The 12,612-nt window shown below is 36.4% G+C and overlaps 1 protein-coding gene across 1 annotated transcript in view; it reads right to left on the bottom strand.

Annotated features, from left to right (window-relative positions):
• Window positions 1–378: 378 nt before the first annotated feature.
• Window positions 379–12,612, bottom strand: part of CMYA5 (cardiomyopathy associated 5) — a 118,887-nt gene continuing 106,653 nt past the window's right edge. Inside the window, exons 11-13 of the mRNA XM_001381527.4 lie at window positions 10,485–10,584; window positions 6,950–7,123; window positions 379–2,031 (exon numbers count right to left, since the gene is read on the bottom strand). Coding sequence (XP_001381564.2) covers window positions 1,785–2,031; window positions 6,950–7,123; window positions 10,485–10,584 — 521 coding nt within the window. The 3' untranslated portion in view covers window positions 379–1,784. The remainder of the gene's footprint in view (window positions 2,032–6,949; window positions 7,124–10,484; window positions 10,585–12,612) is intronic.

Raw genomic sequence — 12,612 nt, 5'->3', positions numbered from 1 at the left:
CCTAGCTAAAATACCCTAAGTCCAGATCCAAGTGCCTCCAGTCCAAAGAGAGCATCCCAATGAAGACCCAAGAGTTGAAGAACCAGTGTCTCCTAAACCCAAGTGAGCCACTGAAGCTGAACTCCTTGAGCCACCAACCCAAATCCAAGACAGAATTGAATACATAATCAAGCTAAACCATACCAGACTGAGCTGCAAAACAACTTCAAGCACACATGAGGCTGAGCCATCAAAAGACTCCCAGGGTCCCAGAGGCTCCCACTTATATGCAGTTTTCTCCACCCATCAGCTCTCCCCATCATATCTTAGGAATCAATCATAGTCTCTTAATTTGCCTGCAGTGCCTGTGGGATCTACTTCCCGTCCTCTGAGGGTATGAACTTTTATCAAAAAGATCCTTGAGTTCCTGACTGATTAAGTTAAAAGAGTGGAGCACTCCAAGTACTTGATTGATTAAGTTAAGACAAAAAAAAATCCCTTTCACAGGCAGAAGGTTGAATACATTTTCAGATGCAGTCATTGAACAAATGTGTGTGTACATGGAGAGAAGGAATTCATTATGGGAGGTGGGGAAGGGGTTGTTTTTGTCATTGCTTTCATAAAGGACTGGGATTTGATGACTAAAGAAGTCATTAAAACGTGAGTTTAAAAACTATATAATGTGAGAAGCATGTACTTTCTCTTTTTATCATATCTAATTTTGTCTATGAATAAATAAAATTTTTGTGATGGGGGCAGCTAAGTATTTCAGCGGATAGAAAGCCAGACCTAGAGACAAGAGGTCCTGGGTTCTAACATGAACTCAAATACTTCCTTGTTGTGTGACCCCCAGGCAAGTCACTTAACCCCCATTGCCTAGACTTTACTGCGTTTCTGCCTTGGAACCAATTCACACTATTGATTCCAAGACAGAATGTAATGACTTAAAAAAATTGTGTGTGTGCGAAAAATGTGTGACATCATTTTCACTAATCAAAGTTCAGTCCCTGGAAATACAATATCCATCAACATTTTCCCTCTGGTGTTCTAGAAAAGAAACTTTGTCATATAGGATCATCTATGATTCATTTTCCATAATAAAACCTTCATGGCCACCATTTTTATTTTGTATTTTCTACCCATTTATTTATAGAAATGCAGATTCCTAATATTTAGCAGCTCTACATTTTAATTCTGAAAGAAAAGGGGCTTGTGTACAAGAGTATACAATATTATACAATAGTTCACCATAACTTTTACAACAGATAGCATATTATCAGAGTAAGAAGTATCATTCCATGTCTAGGACACATTGTCTCATGGTGTAATGTCCTGAGACTTGTTGTGTTTTATTTCCCTGTGGAAAGAGTCAGCTGTTCCTTCAGTGGGAGAAGCAACTCATTCACAGGGGAGATCATCATACCCCTTTTTCTTATTCCACACTGTCCATTAGAGTAATTATTCCTTAATAATGAAAAGATTATTCCTTTGTATGAATGTAGCTCTCTCCATTTGGACCAACAGGTCTAACCCAATCCTTTACTTGAAAATTTTATTTTGAGCATGTATCACAGTGTATGGTTCAATGGGCAGAGGCCATTTAATCCTCTCTTCTCACTCAGGGCCACACAAATGAAAAATAGCACTGTCCCATGTGTGCTGTTATTATTTTTATGAGTAATGCTGTCATTAGCAGCTATGAGTGTGGGTATGGACACATGTGCTCAGGACCTGTGGAAAGGAGAACAGACCCCTTAAATGTGAACTCCTTCTCTTCCAAATAATACTACTTTGAAAGCAAATCCTTATTTATGCCTCAAAAAATCTGGTGGCTCTTTCCCCAGGTGCAGGGTGAATTGCCCAGGCTTCTCTAGGGCAAAGGCAGGGTGAACAGCACCAGCAAATCTGTGCCTGATGGTAAAGAGCAACTGCCCACTCTCAGCATTTATGAATAAAAGTCTCTGGTTGCTGTAATCTAGCAGAATACCCACTCTGACTGGATGTTCAGTCACATGGACATTGCTCACGGTGCCATTGCTGAAAAATTTATACCTGAAATAAAGCAGAATAGAGAACATTAAAATTAAAATCAACCAACACAATGAAAATAATGTACCATGATTGACTTGCCAGCTATTAACCGGAATACAAAGGATGGCGCAGCACAAAAATGCCATGCCATGCATTAACTGGACCCTTCCCAGTGATTCAAGTCTAAATGTAACATGAACCCAAATAACTAGGCTTTTAAATATTTCCTTTCATTCCTATTGTAAAAAGGCCATCTCAGAATAACCAACATGACCCCCTGCAACCTTTTGACTTTTTTTTCAATATTCTCATTCTTTTCCAACTGCCTACACCTTCCAGCTGCTGTATTCATTGATTGTCATTCTTCTGAATAAAAAACTCCTTGGAGGCTTCTATGCATCAAAAAAAAGGTTCTGCTATCTTGCTTCACCTGGAATGCATTAATTTTACAGTTTTATGATTTACATAAGGGCCTCTGTTCAAGTTTGTTAAAGAAAAAGTGAATAATTTTGCTCAGCTCCATTCTTCATTCTTTTTAAAAATTAAATTAATTTATTTTTGTTACATTTTAAGTTCTGAGATATTCCCCTCCTTTCCCCACCCCATAATACAAAAGGCATCATTTGACAAAGATAGATAGATATATCTATATATAAAAATCTATATATCTATAAAATATTATCTATCTATATCTGTATCTATCATATATATAATATAACTTTCCACTTCTCCCTCTGATTTTCCTTACCAAACTCTACTCTTCATCCACACTATGACTTCCAACCCATCTCAGTTTTCTCCTAAGCCATCTCTCTAGCACTAGCCACTCTCTCCTCTTTTCCCCATCTCAATCCCTTGGTGATTGTTCTTCTCTATACTGTCCTATTCTTATGTCCCAGGCCCCCTTATCATATCAACAATTAAGCTCCGTTAAGCTTCCTCTTTGGATGACTCCCATCATTTGCAGTCTTTACTCCTATATAAGTGTGCTATCAAATGAAGGTAATTATTCTGTCTGGATCCACTATTAATTAGTGTGACACTAATTTTCCCATTCTCCATAGAAGCTATTTCAGATCTCTTCAAACCTCTCATGGCTCTCCCTCCCCCTCTACATTGTTAGCTAAGAAGCTTGCTTCATTTAAAAATGTATTTATTTATTTAGCCTCATATTTTGAATAAAAAATTGAGGCTATTTGCCATGACCTCCCTCTTTTCTCCTCTCACCTCAAATCATGGAGATGCCTTCTGCCACTATGGTAGCCTCTTCCATCCTTGTTTCATATGATGAAGTAGCCTTACTCATAAATAGAATCTAATCCCTCTACTTGTTCAAGTAATCCCATTCCATCTTAACTCCTCTAAGAGATTTCCCTCTTAATCATCTCCAATGTCACTTACCTTCAATCTCTCCCTGTCTAATGGCTTCTTCTCTTCTGCCTAAAAAATGTACCCATAACTCCCCCATCCTCAAGAAACCCTCACTTGATACTCCTATGTCCTCTAACTCTTATCTATATCTCTTTTGCCCTTTGTGGCTAAACTCACTGAAAAAGTCCACTTTCTCTGCTCTCATTCTCTTTGTAATCCCTTAAAATTCAGCTTCTGACTTCATGATTCCACTGAACTTGTTCTCTTGAAAGTTACCAACAATCTCTTACTTGCTAAATCTAATGATCTTTTCTCCATTCTCATTCTTCTTGACCTTCTTACACACTCTGAGACGGTTAATCACCACCTCCTGCCTGCTATTAAGAGATTGTTGGTAACTTTAGAGAGAACAAGTTCAGTTCTTTGTTGGATCCTCATCTAAGCTATGCCTTCTTCCTGTAGAGTCCCATAGGGTTCTGTTCTGGGCTCTCTTCTCTTCTCCCTCTATACCACTTCACTTGGTGATCTCATCAGTCTCCACTGATTTAATTACCATCTCTATGCTCATAATTCTCATTTCTACCTAGCCTACCCTAAGCTCTCTACTGTCCTTCAATCTCATGTCTTCAACTGCCTTTCAGACATCCTGAACTGGATGTCCAAGAGACATCTTAAACTCAATGTGTCCAAAACCAAACTCATTATCACTTTCCCTAACCCAGTCAGCTCCCAACTTCCATATTACTGTTGAGGGCAATATCTCCCTCCCAGTTGCACAAGTTTACAACCTTGGAGTCATCCTTAACTCTTCACTATCTCACTTCCCCCCGTCCCCATCCCCATATCTAATTTATTGCTAAAGCCTGTCAAAGTCACTTTGCAATATCTCAAAATATTTCCCTTCTTCCCATCACCCTGGCACAGATTCCCATTACCTCACACTTAGAACATTTTAATATCTTGCTGGCGAGTCTGCCTCCTTCAAGTCTCCCCATTCCAATCCATCTTCAATTTAACTGTCAGTGTTTTCCTAAAGCATAGGTTTAGCAATGCCACTCCCATTCTTGATAAACTCTGATGGCTCCATATCACCTCCAAGATCAAATATAAAATCCTCTGGTGTCCAAACCCCTCCTAAACCTAGTCCTGCCATCCAGTCTTCTTATACCTTAATGCACACCACATACTCCTGTGTGAAGAGAACCCTGTCCTTCTAGGATCATGAACTTTCTGCTCATCCACACAAGCCTATTGCCTTGGCTGGAAGTCTCCAATCAGAGAAACTTTGATTGGTTCCTGAGATGTGCTAGACCAACACAAAGGAAAAGGACATGATGTAGAGAAGGAAGACTATAAAAACAAGATGGTAGAGCAGTAGTCTAGGTCTTTTCTCTGGAGTTCAGGGATGGACTCACTCTCTCTGAAGGTTGGTGGCTGACGTGAAAGACATTCTCATGATATGGTAGGCTAGGAAATATTTTTCTTTCTTTCCCTCTTTATTTCTTTCTTATATATTAAAATTAAACTGTTAAAAGCTACTATCATCCTCGTGACTTAAGGGTTAATTGTTTTATAAACAGCGACCACGCCAATAATCTTTTTTAAACTAATATTATATTTCCAAACAAATTTCTAAATATTACATTTAGAATATTACATTTGGTATAATATTAATTTTTCAATATTATACTCCTCAGCCCAGGGATCTTCTTTCTCTTCCTAATAGGACACTCCAACTCTTGGCTCCAGGCATTTTTTTCTGGCTGTCCTCTATGCTTAGAATGCTCTTCCTCCTCATTGCAGTCTATTGGCTTCCCTGGTTTCCTTCAAGTACCAACTAAAATTTCATCTTCTCCAGGAAGCCTTTTCCAGGAAACCCTCAATTCAAGCAGCTTTCCTCTTCTCATTATTTCCCATTTCTCCTGCATATAGTCATTTGTATGTATTTATTTGCATATTATCTCCTTCATTTAGACTGTAAGCTTCTTGAGGGCAGGGATTGTCTTTTCTTTCTTTCTGTATCTCCTGCACGCAGCAAAGTGCTTGGCACATAGTAGGTAGGGGTGCTTAACAAATATTTATTGACCAAATGATTATCTAACATTGTGGTGGACAAATGTAGGGGAAAGAGAGTACAAAACAATTTGATATAGCCATTCCCCCAAAGAGCTTAGAATTCAGAAGAGGAGACAAGACCTACTTGTAGAAAACAATTAGAGGATAACACAAGACAGAATACAACAGGGATACTCAGGAGAATACTTTGAGCTTCTGGAATAAGCCCACAATTAAATATTCAAATATGTGATACAGATAATTTGTTATGGATTGCAGAAAGGAGATAAATTATTGCCAGACTAGAGTTGGAGAAGACTTAGAAAGAGAGGGGGCTTGAACTGGACCTTAAAGGATAGGGAGGATTTGAATATTTCCTTCAAATCTGTTCCTTTCTTCAAGAATTATCTTCTACACAAAGTCTTTAGTCTTCCTAATTACATGTATTTCTTCTCTTATTATGATAATAGCAATAACTATCATTTATATAGCATTTGAAGGTTTGCAAAGCCCTTTCCATTTGTTTTCTTATTTGATGTTCACAACTCTCCTGGGAGTTAGATGCTAAATTATCTCCATTCAACAGATGAGGAAACTGAGGGCAGATAGAGATTAATTGAGACACCCTGAACAATACAGCTAGTCAGTCAATGTCTGATGCTGTATTTGAACTTAGGTCTTGCTGACTCCAGACCTGGATGCACTATATACTGCACCATCTAGCAGCTTCCATCTGACACAGGCCACTCTCTAAGAGTTATCTATTATTAAGTTGTAGTCTATATCAATGTAGGGAGTTTTCCTCCTTTTTCATTCCCTACATTGACAAAAATCCAGATCCTTAAACATATTTTATTTTGCACTCTCTCTCTTCCTCCTAGTATATGCCCTGCCACAACTCTTTTCACCTCTTTCTAGGAGAACTATAACCAGATCTTTGCTCTGTTATTCCATTTTTTTCTTCATAATTTCCAGACCATAACTCTCTCTTTTTAAACCCTTATCTTCCATCTAGAATCAATACTGGGTATTGGTTCCAAGGTGGAAGAGCAGTAAGAACTAGGCAAAGGGGGTTAAGTGACTTGCCCAGGGTCACACAGCTAAGAAGTGTCTGTGGCCATATTTTAACCCAAGATCTTTTATCCTTAAGCCTGGCTTTCCATCCACTGGGCCACTTAGCTTCCCCCTCATAACTCTCTTTTCCTGCCATTACTCTCCCATCAACGTTTAAGTCCCTCATCAAAATGTAAACTCTTTGAGAGCACGGACTTTTGTATTTGTATCCCCAGATTTATCACAGTGCTTTGGTACATAGTAAGTGCTTTTCATTCTTTTATTAATTCCTTTTAGACAGCACCTAAAGTGTTCTGGCTTGGTTCATTTCTCTAAGACCAGCAAAAGTTAATAAACAAACCAACTACCTTTAAGATTGTGCAAACTCTCTGAAGGTACCATACATAAAGAATAATATACATCCACACACTATCTTATAGATATGTGAATTTAAATTTACCTCTGTGGTTCAGAACAGTGCATATACCAAGAGGTGTCCCCCTGTCCCAGGGCACTGGCTTGCATGTCGGAACTGGAGCAGATTCCAAGACGATACGCTGGACACTCTGTTACTGTGGTTTCCCAGTAATGTTGGCCACAGGCAGGTAGCTGTTCACCCAGGACAGATGGAGTTCTGCACATAACATACAGAAAATTAGTCACTGAGCACAATGATTGCAGTGTATTTTTCTTAGCAATGTTCACATCTATAATCATCTTATCTATTTAGGTAGCAAAATTTTCTAGGAATTTGCCAGAAATGGCCTAAAATATTTCTTGAATCCAGTATTATTTAATTTAACTAGTCTCCAGGGTTTTTCTGAAACCCTCTTGGTTTCCACTTGTTCTTCAAATATGTTTTCCATTTCTGTGTATTTACCACAGTTCACCTTCAATAGGAATAGAAGAGCGAGGGCATATTTACAAAGCATAATGTCTTACACACATATGTGCTTAATTAATATGATTTGAATTGAGTTAAATCCAAAATAAGAAAAAGATAAAGCCTAATGAGAGAATTTTTATTTTAAAGAGCAAAAAGTAGTTCTCTTTCAGAATCATAGGGATGGAATTCTTTGAATATACCTTCCAGGAAGCACACGGTTTCTCCAAACAAGAAGATTCCACAGCCTTCCTGAGTAATATGCCTCCTCACTGCCTCTAAACCCCCAGGTGGACACCTAATTTAATGTCAACTATCAATATGCCTTATGTATCCATAGATAAGTGGAGTGTGAATAACAATAAAACTGGTTTTCTTCATTCTGTTGGTTAGTTTGATTTTTCAGAAGAGTTTGGTTGATTCTGGTCACTTGGGAGAATTGTTAGTGCACTTGAGTGACAAGCACTGACTTCCCATGATGCTAGATGAAGAGTTCCTATTGCCAGACTTTCATTACTTCTATGATAGGAAGGTTGGTGTGAAACAAACTCTGATACTCTTTATTAGTGACTATGAGTGACTCATTTAATTTCTTCTTAAAAGAGTTAAAGCAACAAGGGAGCATCTCTCTTTGCAGTGATAATGTTGGTGCAGTCCTCTCTTCCCTTTCAAGTTGAATATATGAAAAATCAATTAATGCAATGGGGATTTTCTCAATTTTGTCCCCTTACTCTGTGGCACTATTAGAGTAAAATGGCTATGACCAGAGCATTCTCTGGAAATCCCCCAGCTATTTGATCACCATAAGTAATTCCCTAGGTCAACAATTGCACCATTTGTTATGATATTTTATTCTTGGGATTACCCTACCTAATGTCATTAATTAATTGATTCTGAAGGTAAATAAAACCTCAAAAATTATGATGTTAGGTTAAATAATGTTACAAGGGGCAGTCAGTTCCACAGTAATCATCTATATATAATTATATTATAAGACATATATAAAAATATATTTGTATATAATTGTTATAATATATAACATTATAATATATTATGTAGTCTATATTATATAGTTTATAGACTCTTATATAGTCTATATGGTCTACTAACTTGAATACAAATTAGTAATTATATATATTGCAATGTACACATAGATTATAGCTGCATATTTACATACATACGTGTTATAGACACAAAATGAATTTAAGGTAGTTTGGGTCTACATTACATAGATATAATGTATATATTATACAATATACATGTTTGTTAATATAATCTATATAAATTTGTTTATATTAGCTATTGAAATAGCACATTCAAACTACCCTATAAATTTGCTATCTATATATACATTGATTGCACATCTATATATGTACATACTTTTATTATCTATGTGTATATATATATTATATAGAGACATTCATGAAGTCCTTTTTGTACAGATTTTAACTATCTAAAATACAATCAAGATAGTCTGGGTCTACTTTACATAGACATGTACACAGATTATAGAATTTATGTAAATCTCTGCATGTATTATTTAGAAAATAGCATATCATTTATATAGTCCCAAACTATTTTATATTCATTTTTACTTAGATAATATACACTATAAAGCTAGAATGTTTCATTATCTTTATTGAAAGAAAAAAGTACCGAAGCTTTTATTTTAAACTTCTTATTTCGTTGTTCATTTATTCATTTTTAACATGTTTTAAAACTCTGAGTTCCAAATCCTCTCCTTCATGGCAGCCCCTCATCAACTCATTGAAAAGGCAAGCAATACACCGATTATTGATTAGAAAATCATTTTTTCACATTAGCAACATTGTAAACTAAAAATTATACTTTTAATTTTAGACTTCTTTCTGAGTTGTATATTTGTAACTCTTTCTGTATATATCTATATACAGGAGGACTTTGTCTTATGTGAACTCAACACACGTGAATTCAAGTATACGTGATCAGCAACAGAAAAAAGGGCAGAAAATGCTTAAAATACAACATTTTAATTACGCACTAAATCCATGCCATTCCCAAGTGGGGTAAAGTCTCGCAACAGTTTACCCATGCTTGCTTTTTCTCCCTCTGAAAAGTGTTAGTGTGTCATTACATTGTTTCATGCAAAACATTGGCTTTCCAGTCTGGAGTTCCCACTTGGACAAGTCATTTTTGTTGCTTCATCTCTTTGCTTCATGAATGCTATTTAGGTACTAATAAGGCCCCCAAAGTAGTGATAATGGTGGCTCTGATAAGCCTAAGAAAAGTTTTAAAGTGCCTAGGGATGTTCATATAAGAAATCCTGATTCTTTTTAAATAATGCAATTCACTATTATGCATGATTGTCAACTTATGTAAGGAGTCTTAGAACATACTGGTCATATAAAACAAGGTTCTACTATAATAGAGATCCAAATTACATTGTCTTCACTTTTATATAGAAAATATATACAAAATTAATATCAAGTACTTTGGGTCTACTTTATATAGCTATATACATAGATATGTGTTCATATATGTAGATTTTTGAGATAAACATTACATATCTCTCTATCAGACCCAAAGCACCTTGTATTCATTTTATATATATTATCAATATGCTCATTTGTTTCCCCCATTATGATATAATCTCCCTGAAGGCTGGGATTGTTTCATTCTAGTCTTTGTAGCCTCACTAGTTAACTCAATGTCTGGTACATAGTAAGTTTTTAATAAATGATTTTTTATTTATTTGTTGATATAGATGTGTATATAAATATTTAGGTATTGTACATGTGTGTATGTCTGTATTTTATTTCACACACAGACACTTTATTTATTTTTTAAAATAAACTCTTACCTTCCATTTTAGAATCAATACTATGCATTGGTTCCAAGGCAGAAGAGTGGTAAGGTAAGTGGTAATGGGGGTTAAGTGACTTGCCCAGGGTCACACAGCTAGGAAGTGTCTGAGACCAGATTTGAACCCAGGACCTCCCATATCTAGGCCTGGCTCTCAATCCAATGAGCTCCTCAGCTGCCCCCATACAGTCACTTTAGTTAAACAGTAAGTGCTAAATTGGCACATGCCATATTAGGCATCGGAACTTTCCCTGCTTGGGGTTCTACTTACTCAGTGAGCCTTCTCCTCTCAGTAAAGCGGATTACTGTCCCATCCGAAGAAATCTGGAGAGCAGGGTGAGCAGTCTCTCTCAATAGGAGAAATCTAGTTCCTGTTGCAAAGAAAGAAAAGAGAATGATAATATTATCACAGCTGGAAAAGATCTGGATCACTTTGGTGCTGGGACCATCAATTGGGTAAGTGAATCTCTCCACTTCCCCTAAAAGAAGTCATTGAGTTAAAGAGCACCTGAAAAGCTCTTCCACTGGCTAGGGCAATAGGAAGGTAAAATGCTAGGGTGAGAAAAGCCACCTATACACTGGACAACTTGAGTGTCAATGATGATGAGTTTCCTTAAAGAGCTGAATGGCCCCATCTGTAAATCGCCATTTTTAATTATATGATTTTGGTACTGCCCATAACTTGGCAATATTGCTAAAGCTGTGATCAATCCAGAGGAATCCCACTAGTGGCAGATATGCCAGGCAATCTAGAAAATATACTATAGTAAGGAAATCAAATCTAAAATGAAATTTCAAATGAAAACAATCCATATCTAATAATGGCCATCTCATGGTTGGGACAGAGCTGGGATCTGGTCACTTCTACTGAATGCATGTCCCCAGAAGTGGTCAGAATCGAGGCTTATCCTGATCCCCTTCTTATGCTCCATGATATGGCAGTTGTTCAAATGTAAGCATTTCACTTACATAGGTGCAGCCTATGACATGCAATTTCATCAAATGTGAGAACTCTCCCTCATTACAAATAACGACTCCAATATCTTACATCATTTACCAAGAGAAGATCAAAATGGATTCGAGACCTAGGCATAAAGGGAGATATCATAAGCACTTAAGAAGAACAGGGAACATACTACCTATCAGATTTATAAATAGGAAACAAATTTGTGAATAAGAGATAGAAAGCACTGCAAGATGTAAAATGGATAATTTTGAATACATTAAATTAAAAAGAGTTTGTACAAATAAAATTAATGTAGTCAGGATTAGAAGGAAAGCAGTAAGTTGGGAAAAAATTTATAGACATTTTCTCAGATAGAGGTCTCACATCTAAAATCTTTAGAGAACTTTACCAAATATATAAGAATATGAACCATTCCCCAATTGATTCATGGTCAAAAGATATCAACAGTTTTTGAATGAATAAATGAGAGTTATATGTAACTATATGAAAAAGTGTTCTAAATCATTATTGATTAGAGAAACACAAATCAAAACAACTCTGAGATATCATCTCATACCTATCAAATTGGCTAAAATGATTAAAGGACAAAATGACAAATGTTGCAGGGGATATGGAAAAATGGGAACACTAATGCACTGTTGGTGGAACTGTGAACAGATCCAACCATTTTGGAGAGCAATCTGGAATTAGAATCTAAGAGTTATAAAACTGTTTACCTTTTGACTCAGCAATACCACTATTGGGTTTATTCCCTAAGGTGATCAGGGGAAAAGAAAAAGAACCTGTATGTTCTAAAATGCTTATAGCAGCTCTCTTTGTGATGGCAAAGAACTGGAAACTGAAGGGTTGCTCATCAATTAAGGAATGGTTAAACAGGTTGTGGCATATGATTATGATGGAATACTACTGCACCAAAAGAAATGATGAACAGGTTAATTTGGGGGAAAACATGGAAAAGTCTACATGAAATTATAAAGAGTAAAACAAGCAGAACCAAGAGAACAGTATATACAGCAACAGAAATATTGTTTGAGGAATGACTTGTGTATATCTACCTTGAGAGAAAGAATTAATAGAAATAAGACATACTTCTACATAGGCACATATCTTTTTTTCAAATAATGCATTTTCTAGAACAAATTGTGGTATGTGATGACAGTTGAATACTGTTGTGCTATAAGAAATAATGAGCAAGATAATTCCAGCTCAGAAAGAGCTGAAAAGATCTATGTCAATTGATGCAAAGTGAAATAAGCAGAACCGGAACATTGTGTGCAGTAACAGCAATATTGTGGAATGATCAACTGTGAAAGATTTAGCAATATAGTGATCCAGGACAATTCTAAGGGACTTTTGACAAAGAATGCTATCTACCTCCAGAGAAAGAGCTATTGGAGTCAGAATGCGGATGAAAGCATACAGTTTTTCATTT

This window comes from Monodelphis domestica, chromosome 3, assembly GCF_027887165.1.
Source record: "Monodelphis domestica isolate mMonDom1 chromosome 3, mMonDom1.pri, whole genome shotgun sequence".
Classification (NCBI taxonomy): domain Eukaryota; kingdom Metazoa; phylum Chordata; class Mammalia; order Didelphimorphia; family Didelphidae; genus Monodelphis; species Monodelphis domestica.
This window is presented reverse-complemented; position numbering and strand designations above follow the sequence as displayed.